At 42.3% G+C, this 23,893-nt stretch overlaps 1 protein-coding gene across 6 annotated transcripts in view; it reads left to right on the top strand.

Moving 5' to 3' along the window:
• Nucleotides 1–23,893, top strand: part of DISC1 (DISC1 scaffold protein) — a 216,067-nt gene that overhangs the window by 8,055 nt on the left and 184,119 nt on the right. For all 6 annotated transcript variants that reach the window (XM_075089495.1, XM_075089494.1, XM_075089491.1 and 3 more), the window contains exons 2-4: nucleotides 11,205–11,350; nucleotides 11,810–12,801; nucleotides 16,218–16,287. In XM_075089495.1, the coding sequence (XP_074945596.1) occupies nucleotides 11,317–11,350; nucleotides 11,810–12,801; nucleotides 16,218–16,287 (1,096 nt within the window). In that variant the 5' untranslated portion in view covers nucleotides 11,205–11,316. The remainder of the gene's footprint in view (nucleotides 1–11,204; nucleotides 11,351–11,809; nucleotides 12,802–16,217; nucleotides 16,288–23,893) is intronic.

Below are 23,893 nucleotides of genomic sequence, written 5' to 3'. Positions count from 1 at the left end.
TTTGTATCCAGTCTGAGCCTCTCTTGTTTTAAGTTATGGCCATCTCTTTCTTGTCCTACCCCTGTGTGCAGATTGCTGCTAACGTCACTCTCGGTATGTAGCACCTTAGGAACGTTGTTGCTAGTAGAGGGTAATGGGATGCCATTTATAACATCTTTAAAAGTTTTAGACTAGCACACTTGGCATTCTTTGATTTACTTTCCTTCCTATGGCATAAAATAACACTGCATTTGCTAAAACTTACTGTTGCTGCAAATATATCTTTATACCCAAAGAGGGCATTCTAACCTTAAAGATGTCCTTAGTTCTGTCTTCATGGCTTTCTCTGGTATGGAAGTCCTTGCTTATGACTCAGACTGTAAGGTAATTTAAGTTTAAGACATTTCATATGTTTTTGTTCCGTAAAGCACTATGACACTTTTATTGTACAGAAATGAAAATCCATGTGTCTTCTCAGTATCTCTCACAGTTTTATTGGCACCTCTTTGTTTTGTGAGGCTGTTCGTGCAAGATGTTCCTGCTCACTGAGGGTTGGAGGGAGAGGATGCTTTTTAGGTTGTGAAACTTTTGCAAGTACCTTCGAAATACTGTGAGTTTTCCTTTCCCCCTAGTCAGTAGAGGATTTAAAAGGCATCCAGTTTAAAGGTAGCACTGTTTCACTTGGAAATCAAAGGGGTTCATCAGTGAACTTCTGTCTGTGGACTGTCCTAGTGGAATTACTTGATACAGATATTTTATAAATATACTTTCCTGTATCAGATCTATAGATTAGTATAGACTTGTTTAGATTTGGACTACAAAAACATAGGCAGGCAGAAGTCATAGATAATTTAAGGAGTCATCTAAATATGATGTTTGTATTTGCTTCAAATTTCTCATGAAAATGTAAGTTAAACCTGAAGTTTCCAGTGAAACTTCACTGCACAGAATCCCACACGAAATAGCATTACTGAAAGATCCACCTTGGGGGGGGATCCATGACTCTAAGGTTTGACAGTTTTGAGAATATTAAGATTCTATCTAAATGCTGCTTTTTAAATCTCCAATCTTTTCGGTGAACACAGGATTCTAAAAGTACAACGCATTAGGTGTATTCTTATAGTGAAAATACTTCTTTTTTGAGCTCTCTTTCAGGACTCCTATGTAAGTGCTTAGTTTTGTCTTGGGCGTGTTGCGACTTGGGTAAGTTGTGTAGCTTCTCACGTGGGCTGCTTCAACCACAGACTAACACATCAGATTACTGCTGTACCTCAGGACTGATGAGACCAAATGTCTTGGAAAACACATTGCTTTCCTTGGAAGGAAGCTACAGCAGTTCTCTCTGCTACTTTTTAATAATAATATTTGTCAGGAATACTGTGTGTAAACCTGAAAGAAGCAGGAGAAGAAATCCCCTGCTGCTACTACGCTAATATAACCCAGGGGCCTGTCCCATACAACTGAAAGGGATAGGCAAATCTGAGCTACCTTGCACAGACCCTGCTAATCCTGGATTCTGAATTCAGGTTTTCTAAAGCAAGTAAAAAATAATAAAAAAAAGTTATTTAGTCTGGAAAACAATTTGAATGACATTCAAAGTTTTCCTCTGCCAAGCTTTGTGTTACTGAAGCAGATCTCAGGTATGCAAGTTTAACACCATATGGTACAATCTGCACCTGTTTTATAAATTTAAAATGCTAAGCTGAATCCAGAATATGTTGACCTGACAAACTGTTTCATTATCTTATTCAAGACAATCTTCTTTTAATACAGAGACTATTTCTGAAAGATCAGTGTGATTTTTGCATTTACTTCTCATTATTTTCTTTACTTGAAGTATTTTGCTTAGGACTTTGTTTCATTACAGTATCATACACGGTCCTTGTCACTCAAGAAACATTTGCAAGCTATCTCACGTAAGGGTACAATTTCTTTGAAGATTAATGCTGTGCTTTAATTTACTTGGGTAATAAAAGCATACATGTAAGGTTCAATGGAAGGTGGCAGATCCTATGGCCTTGTACTTAGGTAGGAATACTTAAGTGAATTACAAATAGAGTGTGACAGAAATAAGCTAAAAAACCTCTGGCAAAAATCTGTTGAGCTTTTGTTGAGCATCATAGGCATATGTTAATAAGCATAACCTGTATTATTAGCTAATATATGTTAGCCCAGGGAGACTGTCAGAGTAGATTGTGGCAGGTAATTGTCTTGATTTCCTAGATGTGACTGTAAATCACTGCTGTTCACAGGAAAGAAGCTCTTACAAGAGTGCTTTCACTGAGATGATCTCAAAGGGGATGAAAGGAGCCACTGTGCCTTTAGAGCAGGGTTTGGTTTAGATGCTCAAACAAACTGTGTGTGTGCGCTGCGAAAGAGGTAACAGGAGCCCTAAGAACTGGCTGAAGTCCTGGTAGCTGAAAGGCTGAGCACCTGGAGTCAAGTGATGAAATCAGTGGATACAGCTGAAATGGGGATGGGCTCCTTTTAAATGCACCTGGAGAAGCCTAGAAACTTCTGTAGCCCTGCTGGCAAGGATTGTGAAGCAGGAAGGCTCTCCACCTGGGAAGGGATGGGGTGGTCTGTGGGCACGGGGAACTGGGGCCCTGGAAGCTCATGCGAGGAGGATATTTGGAGGTAAGTTGAGACACGTGTGCTGTTGTGAGCAGAATGCTGCTAGGGGTCTGGGGGAGGCTTGTGCTGGTTGGGGTTATGACAAGAAGGGTAAACCGAAAAGGACGAAAGAGGTGGTATTGAGGGGTGATACTGGGGAAGAGGGTCTCTCTGTGTGGCTTTGAACATTGTTTGGGAGCTTTGTGGATGGTTATCACTCTGGACTGTGTAGCGTTAAGTGTGACCCATGCAGTTTGGTCAAAGGTCCAGGGCAGCAATTGGAAAGATTTCTGGTTCAACTTTTTCACTTACTCAAAGAGAAATGAGCAATTGCTTTGTGAGAACTAGTTGGGGACCAAGAAGAGAAGTTGGTGGAAAAGATGTGAGGGCTTGATGGGGGTAGTGGAAAGCATGTGCAACGTTGGTATCAGCAGAGTTGGGATGGAGACAAAAAAGAGTGAATGACAGTCAAAGTAGATCTGTCAGTGTTGATCATGTCCTCCCTCAGCATGGGTTCTGGCTAACTGCTGCTTGACTATATCCCCTGATCCTTATCTGCCTCTAGTGGGTATGGCTTTTGAATCTACGTGAAGGCAGTCCTTGGTCCCATTGAGCCTTTCGTCTCCAGTCATGGTGTGAGATGAATGGGGTAACTCTTGGCTCCTGCCTGGAGCCGAGTAGGCAGTCGCTCAGATCTTGTGTGAGTTGTCACTCCGGTAGCCTGGTTACGGAGGCAGTGTTCCTCCAATACCTGATGACGTGGGTAGAAAATACCAAGTTTGGCCTCTAATGCCAGGGCTCTTATTTGTGGAGGTATGAACTGCTAGCTCTCTAGCACTGGTGGGTGCTGCCTTTGAGTGCTTTCCAGCCCTTGAGGCTTCTCATCTTCTGTGTCAGTTGCCATCATTGATCTGTGCTGGCACATCTGCTAAATTCTGTAATTCAATGCAGTTACCTTCCAGAGAGGAAACTCTCTTCTTTTCTTTCCTGGAATGTTACTTCTTGTTGTTGTCGTCGTCGTTGTGTGGGTTTTTTTGTGTTTGTGTATGTGTGGTTTTTTTTTTTTATAGATATCTTCTTGCTCTAGGTGGAGTGAGTTCTGTCCCACCTAATTTAGAAGGAGCTGTGATTTCCTCTGGAAGAGAGATGTTCATGCCCATGGCTAGTATTCTGCTGCAATTTCAGCAATATCTGCTATAATACTTCTTCCATACTTTGTTCATAAGATAATCTTAGAATTTCACCTAAACCATCTACTTTTCTCCCCCATGCTAGAGGGAAAGGGTATAGCTGATATCTTCACTTCTGTGTTCCCAAGCTCAATAAAACAACCTTCCAACTTCTGTTGTGTCCGTCTACAGCCTTGTGTAAGGGCTGAGCCATATTCTCACTGAAGATCTCAAACAGGATATCATGTGCATCTTTCATGCTTACCAGTGTAGGTCTCTAAGGGAACTGCACTCGGCTTGCTGGAGCACGAAGGTTGACCCCTCACCATCTACAGACTGGTGATGCTGAGTAATCTGCTGGCCTTTAGCAAGGACTTTCATTACCTGAAGTTGTCTGCGTAGCTGTTGAAGAGATGAGAGCAGTGCTGCACTCTGTGCCTCACAGGTTCAGCTGAGAATCATCTCGCCACCCAGAGTCAGCAAAAGCACAGTCTGCACAATGGCTGCTGAAAGAGCAGAGAATACCAGAGTACAAAAACTTTGTGGGAGCATAAAGAGTTGCAGGGATTCATGCAAAGCCCTGAAATTTTCTTTCTGGGGGAGTGGGTTGAGGGACCAGTGCTTCTCGTTTGCCTGCCTCCTTGCTACAGATGGGTGCTGTGTCCCGTGCATTGCCATAACTGCAGTTTGTGTACGTGTGTCCTGGTTTTGGCTGGGACAGAGTTAATTTTCTTCCTAGTAGCTGGTACAGTGCTGTGCTTTGGATTTAGGATGAGCATAATGGTGATAACACACTGATGTTTTAGTTGTTGCTAAGTAGTGCTTACACTAGTCAAGGACTTCTCAGCTTCTCATGCCCTGCCAGCGAGAAGCTGGGGGGGGGCACGGCCAGGACAGCTGACCCACGCTGGCCAGAGGGATATTCCACACCATATAACATCATGCTCAGTGGATAAACTGGGGGGAGCTAGTGACCACTGCTCGGGAACTGGCTGGGCATCGGCCGGCGGGTGGTGAGCAGTTGCATTGTGCATCACTTGCTTGGTATTTTTTAATCATTATTGTTTTCCCTTCCTTTTCTCTCCTATTAAACTGTCTTCCTCTCAAAGTTGCCTTCTCAAAGCATGCATTTTACGTCCCCCTGCCCCGATTCTCTCCCCCATCCTACTTGGGGGGGAGTGAGCAAATGGCTATGTGGTGTTTAGCTGCCTGCTGGGTTAAACCACAACACCATGCCTGTCTTTTGCAGTATCTTGTATTTAAGCTGCATCCCGAGGTGCTGTGCTTTCTGTGGGAAGCTGTTGCTCAGCTTTCCTGATGCCTGGAGCTCCATTGTTGTCTAGACAGCATTGACATCGAGTCCTGACAGCCTGACTGGGGCTGTAAGGTAAACTTCCTTCAGCAGGCAAAGGAGGAGCATTTGTCCTGGGACTTTGATATTAAATTGTAAAGCTAAAAGCATTCTGACTCCTCACCCTTGGCAATATAGGAACTGCCACATTGTTTTATTTTCATTATATATGATCGCTACTGAGCTGTTAAGAGAAAATTACTTTCTATTTCAGTAAACTCAATTCTGGTTTCAGACTGACTGTGCATCAGATGCTTAATTTGGAACCCACTCTCTTGGTGAAATTAAAAATTCAAATCTCCAAGCTGGAGCGCTCAAACTGTGCTTGAATTAGAAATTGACTGCTGTCACTGTGCTCTCACACTTCACTCTTCTTTTTTTTTTTTTTTTAAATTCCTCTCTCCCCTCCCCCCCCAGATGAGTTTTATATTGGAGTTTTGCCGTAGATGATCTGACTGAGCAGAAGTAGTGGGAATCCACACTGTCACTCCGGAGACAGAGTGATGAAAGAGAAGTGTGGTGTGTTAAATAGACCATTCTTGAAAAGGACTGCTGTGTACTAATTTCATAATTACATGCATGTTTGGTGAAATACTTTTATGGGATACGACTGCAAACCCATTAAGTGTTTGCTAATTATCTTAGGGCCTAGCCAAACGTCAGAGTTTCTATGCAGAATCCTTGCTCCCCTATTTCTGTGTAATATTTAAAGCTGTTTTCAGATCTTGACTGAAAGAACCAGAGTGTTCTCTTCACTTGAGACATTTGCATGGACTGCCTCTACAGACTTCTGCACTGAGACTAGGAACGAAAAGTTTTTTTCCCCAGGAAGATAAAGAACAAACCTTAAAAAAACCCCACAAATTCCCAAAATAAGCATTTGTTCTCTATTGTCGATGTTCTCAGTAGGCTTGCAACTTGTGTGTCCTCCTGCCTCTTTGGGAAATGGATAAATAATTCCTGATTATTTAACTATAAGTTAAAAAGAATTATACTCACAGGTTTAAAAAAAATTGGGCTGGATATTTGTGGGGAAATTAAGTGTCTTCTGTTATTGACTGTGCTGAAGGTGCTGTAGTGGTTTAGCCCCAGTCAGCAACTAGGCACCACACAGCCACTCGCTCGTTCCCCCCACCCCAGTGGGATGGGGGAGAGAATTGGAAGGGCCAAAGTAAGAAAACTTGTGGACTTAGATAAGAACCCCACCAGCGAGTGGCTGGGGGGCACAAGGGGTTGGGGGGGGCACAGCTGGGACAGCTGACCCCTGCTGACCCCAGGGATGTCCCACACCGTACAGCATTATGCTCAGCATGGAAAGCTGGGGGAGACACATGCATTGAGTGATGGCATTTGTCTTTCCAACTAACCGTTACGCGTGATGGAGCCCTGCTTTCCTGGGGATGGCTGAGCTCCTGCCTGCCCACGGGAGGGAGTGAATGAATGCCTTGGTTTGCTTTGCTTGCACGCGCGGCTGTTGCTTTCCCTGTTACACTGTCCTTTTCTCAACCCATGAGTGTTCTCACTATTACCCTTCCGATTCTCTCCCCCATCCCAGCAAGGGGGCAGTGAGTGAGCAGCTTGGTTGCTGGCTGGAGTTAAACCATGGCAAGATGTCTCTGAAGTGTGGGGTTTTTTTTTTTTTAAAAAATGAAGAATAGAAACTAACATGCATTTAATGACTTCAGAGAATATTTTGCGATGTCTCGGAAATTTAACAGTTGAATAACTGAGCCCAGCCTGCAACATAGGAACCCTTGGTGAGGAAATAATTTGTAAGTGGTATAAAATATAATGTAGCTTCAGCCATTGATTGTCTTCTATAGATACTTATTTTTATTGACTATACTTTGATTTATCTTGCATTTTATAAAGTGTAAGGTGAAAAAGCTGAATGAGACCTTTGCATATTAAGAGTTATAAAAATCTTAATTCAAAAGTAGCTTTCTTTGAAAGCTTGCTTGTGTAAAGAGGCGGTGCTGGTTTGTTTTAACATAGGCTGTGCTGAGATCGGTGCCGTCTTATTTTGAGTATATTGTGGTATCTTTGGAATTCAGAAAATGAGTCAAAATACAACTACTTAGAACCTGCAACATTTTACATATTTTTGTGAGGTAGGAACTGAACAGTAATGGTTATGGTTATGTCAGATTGATTATTCACCAAGAAAGGTTCATTTTTGTTACTGACATGTTAAACATTTGTGTGTGTCTATGTTTTTGTAAAAATATATTCCTCTCATTCAGTTTGTTTGCATACAGTTTAATGCAGGTGTTTAAGGCTTCCTTAACAGAAGCAGCACTACAGAAATTGCTTCGAGCAGTGCCTTGGTAGTTGGCTTTGAGTATGACCAAGTATCTTTTCCTCCACACCATAGTTAACAGCCACAAATGCTCCGAAGATGAATTTGTTATTCGATTAATATCAACTGTGTGTAACATTAGGTGTATTTGGACGGTTGAGCTCTCTTTAAAGCTGCGTATATAATCTCTCAGTTACTTTCAGGGAGAAGTTATTGAGCTTGCAAGCATTCTGCATGATGTGTTTAAAGCAGGGGCGGGGAAGTAATCGCTTCAGAATTTCTGTACTGGTTTGTAAAATTCTAGTGGACCTTACAAAAATGTAAGGTAGTTATGTCTGTCCCTCCACAGATGCTACTAGAGCATTTGGTAAAAAAACTGAACTGCCGCTTTTGTGGCTGAAAACAAAGACTGATTATCTAAAACAAATTACATTACTGTTCGGCTGTCCTTTAGCATCAGAGAATGGGCTCTTTCCATCAGCAGGAAACGTTCTTTGGCTTCAGCTCTCCCTCTTGCATCTTACTGGTGCAACTAAGACATGGTAACAGCATTGCTGGTCATGCCTTGCTTTAGAGCAATAGGCTTCCACCCCTCCATGCTCTGGCTCTGAGCTGATAGTTTTGGGGCAGAGGGGCTGGGAAGTGCCCGGCGGAGAAGGCCCTGGGGGTGCTGGCTGACAGCCGGCTGGCCATGAGCCAGCAGTGCCCAGGTGGCCAAGGAGGCCACCAGCCCCCGGGCTTGTGTCAGCCCTGGTGTGGCCAGCAGGAGCCGGGCAGGGATGGGGCCCCTGTACTCCGCCCTGGTGAGGCCCCACCTCGAATGCTGGGCTCAGGTTTGGGCCCCTCGGGACAAGAAGGACCTTGAGGGGCTGGAGCGTGTCCAGAGAAGGGCAGCGGGGCTGGGGCAGGGTCTGGAGCACAAGTGTGCTGGGGGGCGGCTGAGGGAGCTGGGGGGGTTTAGCCTGGAGAAGAGGGGGCTGAGGGGAGACCTTATTGCTCTCTGCAGCTGCCTGAAAGGAGGTTGTAGCGATGTGGGGGTTGGTCTCTTCTCCCAGGTTACTAGTGACAGAACGAGAGGAAATTGCCTCAGGCTGCATCAGGGGAGGTTTAGGTTGGATATTAGGAAAAATGCCTTTTCTGAATGAGTGGTCAGGCATTGGCACAGGCTGCCCAGAGAGGTGGGGGAGTCGCCATCCATGGAGGTATTTAAAAGATGTGTAGACCCAGCACTTCAGGGCATGGCTTTGGGTTGACAGTTGGACTTGATGATCCTAGAGATCTTTTCCAGCCTTAATGATTCATGATTAGAATATACGTTGCATCATCTTCTAGGATTGTAACATATTTTTTTTAAAATGTTGATTTGTAATATTACAATTGAAAGGCCCTTCTTCCATCTGTGACTTTTCTCTTTTTCTAAGTGCATGTCTCATACAATGCATGACACACTATAGTGTAGGGGTTTTTTTAATTACCTTCAGTTGTTTCAGTGTTCCAAGGTACCAATTTGATACTCTTGTAGTTAATTGCCATCAGTTATTTGATGTGCTTGAAACTGGGAGAATTAAAAGAAAAATTTGATGCCTGTCTTTTTTTAGCAAGCTAGCTGACTTGGTTCAGGGTGGTTTCTGTATCTGATGGGCAGACAAAGCAAGCTATGGTCAGGAGGTTAAGCAGAAAAATAGTCTTTGTAACTAAATTTCAGATATGTGATGATAAACAGCTGAAATGATTCTAATCTTCAGAGAAGGCACGTGGCAGAAGGGTAAACTGCAAACAGACAGTATACCCAAAGCTGTGGTAGTGTCCTGCCTGGGTTTCGTGATGGCTGAGGGCACTGGAGCTCCTCTCTAGCTGGAGCTGGGGGTCAGGCTGCAGCCACCTCCTCCCTCCTTTAGACCTTGGGGAAGGTTTGGGTGTTCATGTTGAGGCGCTGGTCCCAGCTCTGTGTCCGTCCTACTCCTCCTCTGCCTTGTGCTCAGGTGCAGCTACACTGGGGCTAAGGACCTGCAGCCATCTCCTTGTGGCATCCTCTGAAGGGCTCGTGGCATGGACTGTAATCTTGAGTATAATTCACGCAGTGGTGCCGCTCTGGTAGCCAGGTGAGGGACTTGTGCTGCTGGACTTGCCAGGAGGCAGACCTGGAGTCCATAAAGGAGCTGAATGGTAAACCTGACTAGGGGGTTACCTGCAAATGTGGGGAGGGGTGCAGAGATGCGTGGGGTTTGTGTGGACTAGTTCAGGATACTGGAATTGTACCACTTTGGCTTCAGTAATGTTTAGAATTACAACCCGTTCACTTGGTGCAAATATCTAACGCTTTGGCCAATTTAAACCTTGCTTGCGTTAGCTTAGTTTAAATTTGGTGTTTAAAAAGCTGTAATTATCTGTCTGCTTTAGAAATTCACAGTGATTTAGTGAGATCAGTTTTAAACTGATTTTAATTAAACCAAAGAACCTTTTCCAATTTTGCAGACAAGGCCTGTGACTGACTAGCCTTTGTAAATGGCGATAAAGTATATCCAGTCCTAGAATGACTTTTTTCTGCATGACTGATTTCTTCTGCTGAAGGCAAATTTAGGCTGTTATTTTGTGTATAAACTAAAAGAATTAAATTCTAGAGAACATTTTGTTCAATTTTTGTTCCCTTACTCCAAGAGCGGTTCCTGTTTGTTAAGAATTCTATTAAATTACTCCCAGTACAGCATTTCACTGCCTCTTTGTAGTAGACAGGCTGATGGACTTGGTGACCTTTTTTATTTCTGGTTTCTCTGATGCTTTTTCCTCTGACAAAAGAGAACGTAAGAGACAGCTGGGGTATTCTAATTTATGGTGATAGGAAGCAGAATATAGAAGCTTAACTGCAGTCCCGTGGTGAGACGTGCCACTATTCTAGTATGTGGAAAATGTATAAATTGCTTTTGTTGAAGGTTATTTGGAGAGAGTGTAGTGAAAGTTGGGAAAAGTCTCCTGGGAAGTTTCAGGTCTAATGCTTAAATTTTTGTGTAGCATGTCACTGTACTGAGGTGTGTATGAGACCTGTGCTGGGCGTTGTTGAGGTGTTTAGATTATTAGAGTTGATAAAGGGTTGTGATTAGAGATGAATATTAAATATATTGCATGTAAAGAAAATTTTTGTTGGAAACTTGTGTTTTTGGAAGAGCTCTGAGTGCATGGTAAGAATATTTCTAACACCTGAGATTCTGGCAGTTGATTCTGTCTCAGTGAGTAGAGGGCAGCTAAACGAGAGCGTAATTCAGCTAGTCACTAGATCCCTTGGAAGGGGGATTCTGGCAAATAGGCCCAGTCAACATGTTTTTGTGTTACAAAATGGATGGTGGCACAGAGCTTCTGTTCCCATTGATTGTGTGCAGGATGGAAGAATGTAATACCTTTTGACTAGCAGTAAATCCACAAGAAACTGAAAGCAGTCACTATGTAATCTTTTACCCCTAATATTTTTTTTATAGGAATGTACAGAAAACAAAGATACCACATTCTAATCTCCCACTTTTAATGTTCTTTATGTCTTTTTTATCATGGTTCTTTCTGTTCCTCTCTGCAAGCAGCAAATTAATCTTTTGGTCTATTTAAGTAAGGTATATGTGGGGAAGTTGAGCTATTGAGCAGAGGGTCTTGCTTAAATATGTTAATGCTACAGTAGTGCTAGCAAGTATATGGTGACATGAGTTTTCTAGGACTGATGGTCCTACATGCGAAACTTTTCCTTTAACTTCACATTTTGGATAATGGGTAGTACTGTAAATCTAACTGAAAACTTATATCTCATTAGACTGACAGATACGCAGCCATGGAGTGTTACAGGGTCGCATCTGCTCTGGAAGCAGAATCTGAAACACTGACTCGTATTAATAAAACGTGGATATGAACACAAGAAACTGGACATGAGCAACAGCAGATTATGCACCAAATTTCTTTGTGAGTATGGTTCTCATCCTTTTGATGCAGATTCAGCCCTATCCTAGATGTGCTTTTAAGTCTGAAAATCAGTCTGGATCAGAGAGACTTAAACAAGGTCTGTGCTTCAGCGTGCTCCTTAGTGAATTGAGGATGGAGTGCAGAGCTTTGCTACGTATAGGAAGATAATGTGGTTCACCTTACCCAGGTTTGTGTCCTGATGGATGTGATTATGTTAGTGAGTTTCCTTAAAAGCAGGCGCAAACTCTTGAGAAAGTGGATGAATACACAGTGTTCTCTGGTTAACAACTCTTCTCTGTCTGCAGTATGGTCAGTGTCTTTGTTTTGTCGAAATGGAAATCGAAGGGCTGTTTGAGGTTCCTGAAACAGTTATTTTCAGATGCTACAATATGTTAAGCCTTAGAAAACTGCAGAAACACTTTAATGACTTTTTTCCCCCCTCCATCCCCCCTCCCTCAGATGGTGAGGAGCAGTTAACGCCGGCAAGCTCTCTTCATAAAAAGAAACTGGCAAAAAGACCTGGATACATGAGGCCAGAAGCTCAGCGACAGATAGAGTTGCAGTCCCCGCGTGCCTGCAAGCCGTTCAGCCCAGAAGAGCTCAAACATGGGAGGCAGCATTGTGGAGACTTTGAGAACTGCTCTCTATGCAGAGAGTACAAAAATAACTTTGAATCCTCACACTGTAGTTCAGCTGCAAATAGTGCTGTAGTTCCTGCTAATGGGATAACAGTGTTGGCCGCTACTGGAAATATGCCAGGGAGCTGCAAAGATCTTGCGTGTTGCAAGAGCCCACAGTTGGAAAACACAGTGATACCGGTTTACCCTGCTACAGCAACAAGCGAAGGAGGTGTTTCTGCTGTATGCTGTACATGGCAGAAGAGCCACGGCGCTATAGTGAGCGAGCCTCAAAACATGTACGCTTTGGATCAGGCAGAAGTGAATAACAACTGTGAATATCGAAACAGAGATATCGGTTCTCATGCTGTTGGTGCACATGATAGCTTTAGTTCAAGTTTCAGCTTCATACAGCTCTCCCTGAACTTGTCCTCTGGAGTAAGCGATGCTGAAGGCAACTCAGCCATCAAGGAAGCTGAGTATGTTCTGCATCCCAGCACCGCAGGAAATGGGCAGAAGCCAGAGGAGACAGCACGGACTCACGAGCGCTTGCAAGCTTTGCATTGTATCTCCTGGTCCAGAGAGGATTTGGTGTATGAAAATGAGACCACAGCGAATGATAAACTACAGGACTGTGAGACTGTCTCTCTCTCAGATACAGATGCAACGTTTTCATATTCTGCAGATTCCTCGGATGCCGCATCTGCTGGTTCTTCTGTCACCTCAGGCTATGAAAGTAGCTTTACTGTTAGTGACCATAACTGGGATACTTTCATAAAAAAATATGAACCAGTTCTACGGGACTGCCTGCTTGGCAATCGCAGTACGTTAAAGGTTAGTTATCTCACTTCATCTTTGATTCCTCCTGGCCCACAAAACACTTGTATTTGTAGTGCCAAAGTTAATGTAGGGGTTGGCATATTAATGGCTTTTGTGACATTTATTCATAGAGGTTTACAGCAGTGGTCTGCATGATAAAAGTGAGACAACTGGTTTCCTTTTCTTTCTGGTTCTTGAAAAAAAAAGTGTTGTTGTTGCAGTACCTCGATTCCTATGTTCTACTGAAACTGTGATCCTCTTATTTCTAGTATGCCACACGTTAGTTTCTGAATTCAGTGAATACAGTTTTCTTTCACAGGTGGCTGTTTTGTCTGCAGTTTGGAGTACATGTAGTACAAAATTTGGGGGTGGTAAGAACTCTTTTCGTGAAGTACCATAATTTAACAACACTAAACTTTGTAATTGGAAATGTGTAAGTTGGGGTGAGGTGCGGGTATGAAAGTAGCCTATAACCTAATAGATGGTTACTCTCCCCTCTCTAACTCAAGCTGGAAATCGAACCATTTCTTCTGTTTTTTTCCTTCCACCCCAGAGCAGTACTGAGCTGTTGAGTCAGGAGTCTTTATTTTTGCACATATGGGTACCTACCACAGGTACAGGCAGTCTCACCCACTGTGTTCTTTGCAGGAGAGGAAACCTGAAGAAGGATCAGTTATGTTTTGTTACACAGTTTTTGGGATGGCAGGTGGGCATCAGAGGGAAACCATTCTGAGGTTGCCTGCAATAAGGAGCCAAATACTGGCTTTACTGTGAGTGCAGGAAGCAGTAACTCAGAGATCAATGTGAACATGATGGATTTCACAAATTTGTTCAAGATACGCTGAGTAGGTGGTGGGGTGTTTTTTTGTCTTTGGGTTTTTTAATTGTCTCAGTAGTGCCCTGAGTTTCTGGGATGCCTTTCAGAAACCCAGATTCTTATGACTTCTCAGCTCAGACATACGTGCTGAGATGCACTGTATTGTCTTTAGGCCTGAGGAAGCAACCTGCTCTGGGGAAACAATCCTGCTGTCTGGGTAAGACAGAAAAAAAAGTTTCTTAATCTTCTTACTTTACTTTCCATGACATCTGACCTGGGCTTACAATGCTCTCTAATATTTACTTTTCATAGAAGATGTATGTAGGACTCAAACTAGGTTCTCTTATTTACAGACTTCACACACATTGACATGGAGCAGTTTCTTTGGCTTCATACCTGCAATGACAATATGCCCATAGTCTGGGATGGTTTGGGAAATTAATTCACTGAAAATTTGGGAATATATAACATAATCAAAATAGGAAATTATTTTTCTGTCTTTTCAGTATGCTTATTTGATAGGTACAAAAGAAACATCACTGTCTTAATTTCTGTATTCATTAATTCATTGCATGGAGAATTGGGGATTTGTGCCCTCAGATGTCTTTGCCCTTGGTTAGCTGTGTTTGTTTAATTTGAAGCATCTTCCTATTGTAATGGTAATGAGCAAGTCTCAAACTTTTCAGAAAGGAACAAAGGCAACTGCAGTCAAGAAAAGGAGACAATACCAAAGTTGTTAAATTTTTGCTTTTTCTGTACTTATTAAAAAAAAAAGCGGCCATCACACGGTACAGGTACAGGACATGCCGCGCTGAAGCAGCTCTTTGATTAGTTGAGCTCCAAACATCTTACCAGCCTGCAGATAGAAAGCGCTTTGCTGCGACAGCATCAGTCAGTTTGCCGTGGGCATGCCTGGGCCGTGGTACCCAAGCAGACTTTAAATGACCTGCCACTGTGAGCGCATGATGGGATAAACACTGCAAACAGCAGCAAAGCTGTACTCTCGGAATAGATGGTTGTTATGTGTCATTCGCATGAAAAAAGTGTTGTGTGAACCATTTGTACTGCAGAATATGGTCTAAAATACAGAAAATAATCTATGGTGATGAATCAGAGCGCCTCCCTTCAATATGTTACGCCTTCCTTGCTGGCCTCAGAGAAAAAAAGATTGGACTTTCAGGATGTGAAAAACAATAAACTAAAGCCTTGAATGAAGGGGAATATATACAGTGTTCGTTTTTGTTTACTTTTTTTTTTCCACCTAGGGCATCCCATACCCTATTACGAATCGAGCATATTTTTTTTTTTACTTATTCTTTTCTGGCTTTGTTTTTTATAGGTCTTTTCTGACTAGACCACTTTCATGGGCCATATTTAGAAGGGATACCGTTAATTTCAATGTCGTGCCTAATTTGTGTGTTGATTGTGTAGTCACGATAACTGAGTGTGTCTAAGTTGTTAACTGCCTGTACCTATTTTTCTCTATGCAATTTAAAGTTTCAATATAGGGATTTAAATATGAAAGAGTTTTTCTAAGTGCAGAATGTCTAAAGTATGGATTTTCTTGTGTTGGAAAATGTTTTCCCAAGCACTTTCAGGCTTTGGGCTGTAAGAATACATGCTGCTCCTTTCTCCAGATCTACCTTTTTCAGTGCTGATAATAGCTTGGTTGGTACAGGTCATGTATGAATTTAATAAGAGAATACTTTTCAGTGTTGTAACTGTAGCCATGTTGGGCTGTGGCTGGCATAGCAATGAGGACTGGACTGCTGGCCTTCTAACTAAATTCTTCTAACAGTGAAAACTTCTAATGGCCTCTGAATGCACACCTGGCCTTATGAATTTTTAGTAAATTCAGACCTTTGGTCCAGACCCTTTGTGTTAACACAGAGAAGCAGTAACTTTTGAAATAAAACCTTATTGTGGTAAGAATTTCTTTTTGGGTGTGGAAGGGCACTCTCTATGTGTTATAGGTGGTTTTGGTGTTTTGCTTTTTCTCCCATCTAACATTTGCAATGTGAACATTTCTGAAAATGCAAACGCCAATGTTATGTAGATGAGCCTAAATTATATTTTAATGAAACTTCATTGGCTGCATGTGAACACAATTTTCTGTGCCATAACATGAGTATACTTGTTCCAAAATATACTGTATTTATTTTTTTACTTACAGAAGAAAATGTGGTTTGCATATGGAAATTCTGGATTTATTCTATGCAAAACTCGTATAGGCAAAAAATTGTTAGAATGTGCTCAAGAACACACTGAGTACAATATGATCAGGCATAGATGTCATGCTGACAGAATCCTCTAATAATCATTTTTTTGATTTATTCCAAGGGTGAAAAATATCCTACAGTCACATGATCTTTGCTTTTCAAGAATTATTGTTTGTTATGTCTGTGTTTGGACTGAAGCCATGCTTGGCTCAAGTAGCTGCAGTTCAGCTGCCTTCCAAATAGGTCTGTCCACTCAGCAAGTGCTGGGCTTAACTCTCAAAATCGGGCCGTTCTAGTGACGTAGTAATCCGTTAGGTTTATATTATGTAGAGGTTAATAGCCCAAATAGTTTTAAATGCAACTTCTTCACAACTAACTCTTATCTCTTTGCATAGATAAAGTCCTTGATCTTACGGCTTCAGAGGCTTCAGGAAAAAGCAATTGAGGAAGATGACTATGATAGAGGTGAGAATTGCTCCCCCATCCCCCACTGGATCATGCTGCTTTCTCTTATGCTTCTCCCTCATTCCTTTATTAATTTTGTTTTATTTGTTACATAGCAGTGGTTAGGTGTGGAAGACTAGTTCGATTGACTGCATTGTTTATCCTGTCCTATGGCAGGAAACAAATTAAAGAAAGAAGTAGGTCAGCAGCAGGTAGCAACAGTTTTTATCATCTTGAGCCACATCACCATGTGGGAAGCCTGAATGTGAATATCCACCATCTGGATCAGCTGTTTTGAAGCAGCATGACTTCAAAAAATGCAGAAAATGAATGAAAGCTTTGGAAGGAGAAAGGACAGACACTGGCTGCTGACAGTGTGATTTGTTGCTTGCCACATTTAGTCATGACGCTACAGCAGGGCTCAAACACGGAAATGAGGTCAGTAGCTATTATAAAAGTGAACGATACTGTCCTGTGGGATTAACTTGATGTCCACTGAGTTGAATCAAAACCAGCTAGAGAATATGATAGTGGTACAGCTGCTGGCAAATATTTGTATTTAAATAGTGCTTTTCCTTTCAAATGCCCTGGCACTTCTGATAAGCTCTGTATGTGTGCGCGTTAATAATTACAGCATCTATTTTAACACATATCTTTGGTTCCTTATTGTTTCCTGTTATGGTAGTCTATGTTCAGGTACTTATGTTTTGATAGTCTTGAGGTTTTAGATGAAATTCTTCCTGCTAGATCTATCTTCAGTTGGTAAGCTCTCCAAATGTTTCAGTAAAATCTGCACGGGCACTTCAGAGAATAAGGCTGGCAAAAGAGAGTTTCTTTCCTGCCGCTTTTCTGTTCTCAGCTTTTAGGGGCTGGGGAGCAGTCAGACTTGTGGTTTGCCTTTTCAAATTCATGTGTGAAGCTTTGCAGTTCTACCATGGCTCTGTTTCCCTGCCCCCGAAGTTTGTCCCCCAAGATGACAAAAATGTGTTTTAATAGCATTTAGGGAGTAGGTGTGGAGCCCTTTTGCACGAGTGGTTCTGTTGGCCTCTTAAAGGCTCGCCTATATATAGGAGAAAAGTCTGCTACTACCACAAGTCATTTTTTTAATGTGGCATCTCCCAGTGGGGAAAACCTTTAGGTATGTTAAAAGCTGAGGATGTTGTCGATATTCATGGTTTTACTCTCTGTCAAACAAACATTATTGATGAGTATGCTTTACATGTATAACACTCATAACTCTTCTTTTTCTAAGTGCCTGTGGGTTGAGCTCCCAGCTGGAGACTTCCTGACAGCTGTGTACTCGGTGCGTGTGGTTCCCACAGATTCCAGCTGGGATTCTCTAGGCAGTCAGCCACTCCAACAGCAGTACTGTAGTATATCAGGTGTGACATCTGTATGTGATGCCATGTAGTTTTTGCCCACAGTGGAAAATGATGACTTGTCTAACCTTGCACAGCAAGCTCCTGTGTAGTTTTCCTGGGTGCTAGTACTGTATCTTCAAAACAGGACCATCTTTCCGTTGACCATCATTTTATCAACTACTCTTTTCAGTTTCCACCCTAGTTATCTGGCAGAGATAGCGCAGGGGGTGGTTTGTGGAGTCTTGCATTAATTCCCTTCAGGAGAATGGTCTGGCTGAAATGTGATTTCACCAGGTTTTGTGGGCACAGCTTACAGAGAGCAAAAATGGCAGCAGTACAGAGGTGGAAAGGAGTATTCAGAGGTGGGTTTGCTGTTTTCTGTGCTGATTCTGGCATATATTGGCAGAAAGCATTTGTCCTCATGTGGGACTAGATACTGAGGTACTTGAGAGACTTTGCCTTGGGTTCCTCCAGCCCTTTGAAATCCATCTTCACACAAGCGTTCTCAGAAAATGCCATACTCCTTTGATATGTGACCGTGCATCTGTAACTTTATCAGTTCCTAATTTTTGAGTCCTTGACCCACTTTCTGTCATTTTGGTCTTTGTTCCTCTTCTGATACAACTGTCAGCCGGGGCTTTTTTGTGACTGCTTTTCATTATTTTCGTGATATCTGAACCTGCATCCTTGTTTTTTTCTTTTGTGAAATGTGGGCAACGTATCTCCAGGGAAAGAGTCACATGGAGAAGGTGCAGCGCTGCAGGAAGAATTAGACCTTCCCTCGTCCTCTTGCAGTGGCAAGCTTTCCACGTTAGCTTTTAGAGCTACACCGCTGCTCCTGGTGCAAAGTCTTGGCTGGCATGAAGTGAAGTTTGAAAGCTTATTAAAGAGCTTACAGATTGGCTCAGTACCAACTGCTGTTCAAGTGAAGTCTGTAATTAGCCTTATTTGAAGGGATCTTATTGCCAAATATTGCCAGCAGGGAATGGAATTGCTAAATGCATAGAGCTATAATGTGGGGCATAAATGGAAATATATTGTCAGGGAGTGGGAGAAACTGACATGGTGTGTGCAGAGGGCTGAGGACATTTAACTGTAATGCTAAAAAGAAAACTACTGTCCCTGTAATTTGGGGACTTCTCTGAGTATAGAACGAGGTCTCTGTTAAGAACAGAACTGTTCTGAACCAGAGATGGTGGTAGTGCTGTGTGGTGGTGGTAGCATGGGTCTTGCTGATTTGGGAGTGCTGCAGGGGAAGGGGAGATCTAGTGTGATGTGAGTAACTGAAATGCCCTGTATGTGGAAGAGGTGAGTAGAGGGGAGGGGGAGCAGGTGTGTGTGTGGGGGGCATGGGTGGCTGTATCCCCAAATGGAAAACTAAATTGTCAACAAATACGTTATTGTGTGTAACTGTGTTACTGCTTCGGTGGTAGAGGCTCTTCTCCATCTTAAACCACAGATAAGAACTTGAGATTTTTTACTTCAACTCTCTAAGAGCCATCCAGTCTTGAAGGAGGGGGCTCAGCTTTCAACAGCAGTTCAGTGGGAGGGAGATGCGTTAGCACTTAAACTCCTCACAGCGCTCAGGAGTTGTTTCTGCTGTCTGACACTGCAAACTTGGCAACTTAAGGAAAGGCAAGCACCTACTGTCTGATATTGCTGCTTTCCTGCTCTCCAGAGCTTTTTGAAAGCTCCCATAGCTTATAGGAGCTTTTGAAACTGAAGCGTAAGTAAAGTGGTGCCCCTAGAGAGAGGGGGAAGTGATGCACTATGGTTTTAGTTGTGGCAACGGGACTAGGAAATGGCACAGGCAAAGGCAAGTTTTTCCCACTGCAAAGCCGTGAACGAGTACCGTGTTGCAAACAGGTCAGGAATAAAGATGTATTTGTTTTTCCCCATTGCAGAATCACAGAACAGATGCTTGCTGCTTGGGTCTGTTAGAGAACATGTGTGTTTTCCAGGTTCATGTTAATGAATTTGCATTTATTTCCAGAGCAGGTGGTGATTTTTTTTTTAAGGGATATTTGGAACCATAACCTTCCCTTGTTCTTTAGGAAAGAAGTGAATGGCTGTTTAAAACGTCATCTTATTTCTTCCTAATTTTTCTTTAGATTAATCTGTGTGTTCTGTCTTCCTCCTCCCCTTGAGCTTGGGCGGTACACAGCAGAAATTATTTTTGCCATTACTTGTTTACCTGAGCTGGGCTTCTTAAAGACCTGCCTTGGCATGGTTAGGGTGTTGGCGTAGAGGAATTTCAACCAGTCATTCAAGCAACTACAACGTAAATGTTTCCAAGGCAGATGTTCCTCGGCTGTGAAATGTTTGTGAAATGCATATTCAGTGAGACAAATCTTCTCAGTCCTGGTTTAATTTTAAGTAGGAACCATTAGGTTCTTACATGTTTAATTGCTCGTTCTGTGTTTGTAGGTGATGAAATATCAGGCAGCAGCTTATTTTTTCTGTATTTACTTGTGGTCTCCTCTTGATGGCCACATTACTGTATATTTTCAAAGCAGGTACAGTACCATGGGAATATAACACTGTTTTGCCTTGTGTAGCATATAGTAAAAATTGGTCTGTTCTCCAAGGATCACTTGGAGTGTTGTCATGGCTCATTATTCATGATGGAGCTTGACAGCTCCAAGGTTAAACACGCTGCTGAATACAGGAGGTAGAAAAAAAAAAGGCAGCATATTTTTGTGTCTGTGGGAGTTGTGCTTGCAGTGGAAACAAGTGTGTTTTGCTCAGTACAAATGTATTGCCCAAACATTTAAAAACCCTTCTTTTGTTCTTTGCTTCTTGAACTCCTCAACCTTGCTTGGTGCAAGGGGAAAATGGATTGGTCATGAAGTGTCAGGACTGAGTCTTGCTGCTGAAATCCACTACTGGTTCACATGCTATCTTGTTACTCAGAAATAAGCTTCTGCAGAACTACTGGTGTTTTTATTTAGTATTAAAATTATTGTATCCAGGAATGTGAGTGTATGGATTCATGGCTTGCAACTGGTAGGGAATGGTAGCTTCCCTGTGTAATCAGATTATATCCAGAGTTAGGGTTCTCCAGTGAAGGTCATTGAGTAGATCTGAGCTACTCAATGATCGGTCCAGCATAGCAGCTAGAATACAGAAACATTTATGCTCGTCGTGGCAAAACCTATCCTAGTTTGGCAATGAAAATTCATGCTGTAGATATATTTAACATCATGTGAGCCTTCAGTTACTCTAGTTAAATCTCAAAGCTTGAGCTATATGAGCTGGTGAGCTTGTGCACTGCGTGCTCTGCAGAAAAATAGTGTTTGTGTGCTGTTTTGTTTTTGTCACTCTTTGTTTGTGCTGTTTGAGGCTTCTTCATACCAACTGTCCTTGCCATGTTTCAGGATCTGCAGGGCATCAAGGGCAGAACCCTGTGCAGTGTAGAAGTCGAGGAGTCTCATTTTGCACATTTTCTGTTAGTCACAAGTGTAGGAAGGGAAAGCAAAGGCTTTGTAGCAGTTAGTCTCCTGTACGTTTACACTAGAAGAGGTACTGTTACTCAGCTGAGCCAGCTATTTGTTTTAAGGCAGCTGTAGAGAGGGAGAAAACGAGAGTATAATGTGAAGTAATGCCTGGGTTGAAAATGTCATTTGTTACATGGTGAGGTCTTGGCCACTTGTTACGGCGGTACTTGCAAACACTCGGTTATGCAATAACCCCAGACTCCTGGCCAGGTGCATAGTGTTTGGTCTTTTGAAATTTCTTTTTGCAGTTTACACTGGAAAAATATTTTGGAGTGCTGTTTCTAGCCATAGCTCTTAAACATTTGAACCAATTTGATCTTCAAGGACGTGGGTGGTGTGGTGTGGTTCCCCCCCCCCCCCCCCCCCCGCCGAAAAGCTATTTGCAGATGAGGGTTAGATAGAATCCCTGCTTTACTGTACTTCTGTTATTTTGAACTAAAATGCTTGCTTGACAGATGGCTGTTATAACAGGACACAGAAATGAAGACAAGTTAGCTTCTTTCTGAGGAAGGATAGTGAATTTGAGAGAGAAGCTATATCTGGAAATAACTCTCAAATAACACATTACTTTGCATTGTACTTCTTTCAGGATGGCGTGTACCTGTGGACGTAAAATCCTTAAATCTAGCTGTATATTGAGTGAAGCTCTATATCTGAGGCTACTGATTAAATAAAAGGTGGTGGATGCTGAAGGGGCAGAGCTTCTGTGTGACACAGGAGACTTACTGGGAGCTTGTGACTTGCAGTTGCACACCACCGAATGGGAAACGGATTTGGGATGGATGGGACAAATAGGACAAATAGGGCTTTCTGTTGTGCTATGCTGTCAGAGCCTTGTTTAGTCATAAGTTTGTCGAAGCTTCTTGAAATCTGTGGGTATAGTCTTTTCGGGTTTCACTTTTCATTTTTATAACTTTCCAGTAAAGCTATTAAGAGGATGGGGGAGAAGGGCTTGCACAAATTCTCAGAAACAAATCTTCTTTGCATGGATCTTGTTTATCTTGTCTTTCTCTGACAAACTCAAATAACCTCCACAAAAGTTTTGGGTGGTTAAGGAAAATAAATGCTTAATGTGAAGTATAAATTAGACTTAATTTTCCTTGCAACAAAACAGAAATAGTGCAAGCCTTGCAACTCTTCCAGCTTGCCTGGGTTTCTCTGTTTAAGACACCAGTCTGAAATGAAAAGATAAGACTTTTTTTGCCCATATCCATTTATTGTTTGGTGCTAGCTGAAACTGTAGAGTAAGATGCTGTCATTCAAATGCTTGGTCTTAGCTTCTGTCTACTAGCAGCAGTAATTACATGACCTTTTTTTTATGCAGTCAATGTCAGGCTTATCCAGTTGCTATTGATTTTTATTTTTATTAAAAAAAAACCAAACATAATTGGGACAGGAGTTGAGCCAGTCACAATTTAAAGGTCTGAAACTCCTTATCTTACTGTCAGGTAGACAGCTGGAAAACGGTCAGACTACCTTTCTTTTTTAAATACTACAACAATATAGTAAGGGCCAATGTTTACGAGGGGGGAGGTCCATACACATCTGGATACTTTTGCTTCTTGTGTTTGCTTATTACATGTGTAGCACATGCATCTTCAGCAACTTCTTGAAACGTTTTTGACGTGAACCCTTGTTTTAGCCCGGTTGTTCAGTTTCCATCCTGTCAGAGTGAGTCTTTGAGGTAGATCAGGATCTGGCTGTTGGTCGTCTTATGGCCACACATTGAAAATGCAGTTGTATTTTTTGCATCTTTATTTCCTTATCCAATATTGGAGATGAAGCTGCTGTAGTCATACAGTATCTTGCTTAGACTGTGCAGCCTGAATATTTTTAGGAAGCTTGTATGATTTTGTGGAATTCTAATATGCTCTCTTATTTTAATCTTGGCCAGCGTGAAGAGGTTCAGCTACATCTTGTGTTTCTGGAGGCTGCTTGACAAAAAGAAAATTGCAGAAGTTTGGCATTCCATGTGCTTGGAAGCTTTCTCTACTCCTGGCCATCTGCTGTCTAAAACTGACACTGTGGGCTACCCCTCCTATGATAGTCGGGCTCTATTTCTCAGTCCATGATGCAGCCAAGCTGTTCCCAGACACCCTGGCTAGTCTTTTACAAATAAACAAGCAATGAAAAAATCCGAACAAAATAAGCAGTTATGGATAATTTAAGAGCCTACTTGCTGAACTGCATTTGGACGCATAGAGCTCTGATGGGTGTAACTCGGAAGAAGTGTTGATGTGCTATCTGGACAGTACCCACTGAGTGAGTGACATGGCTCTCCTGCCACCCAGCCCATCTGCTTACTTTGCATTTGCAAAATCATGCAGCCCAATTTTATATTCAGGACAGACTTATCCTTCCCTTGTTCTGTAGAAATATTAGTTCCAGATAAGAAAATTGTCTTTGATTTCCAGTGTGACTACTGGAGACAGTACGGCTATTAATTTAACCAACAACTAGAAATTGATTTTGCTGCTCTCGTCCTACCCTTAGGTTATAAACATTTTAAGGGAGTGGGGGGACCTGCTATTTTTAATTATTGTCTGCTTAAAAAATGACTGGACACGGACAGAAACTTCCAGATGGTGTGGTAATGCAACTTCTGTGTAATTGGGGTGAAAAAGATGCTGAATGGCCATGACTACCATTTGAAAGCAAACACGAAAGTCTTCCAGTGCAAGTTCTCTGTGGGGAACTGATAACGCTCCTTGCTGATTGCTGGGTGGTGTCTGGTTGAATTCCTTAATAAGATGCTTTTATTAGACATCT

The sequence above is a fragment of the Phalacrocorax aristotelis genome, chromosome 3 (genome assembly GCF_949628215.1).
Source record: "Phalacrocorax aristotelis chromosome 3, bGulAri2.1, whole genome shotgun sequence".
Taxonomy (NCBI): Eukaryota; Metazoa; Chordata; class Aves; order Suliformes; family Phalacrocoracidae; genus Phalacrocorax; species Phalacrocorax aristotelis.
The sequence above is the reverse complement of the archived record's forward strand: the minus strand, read 5'-3'. Positions and strand labels throughout refer to the sequence as shown.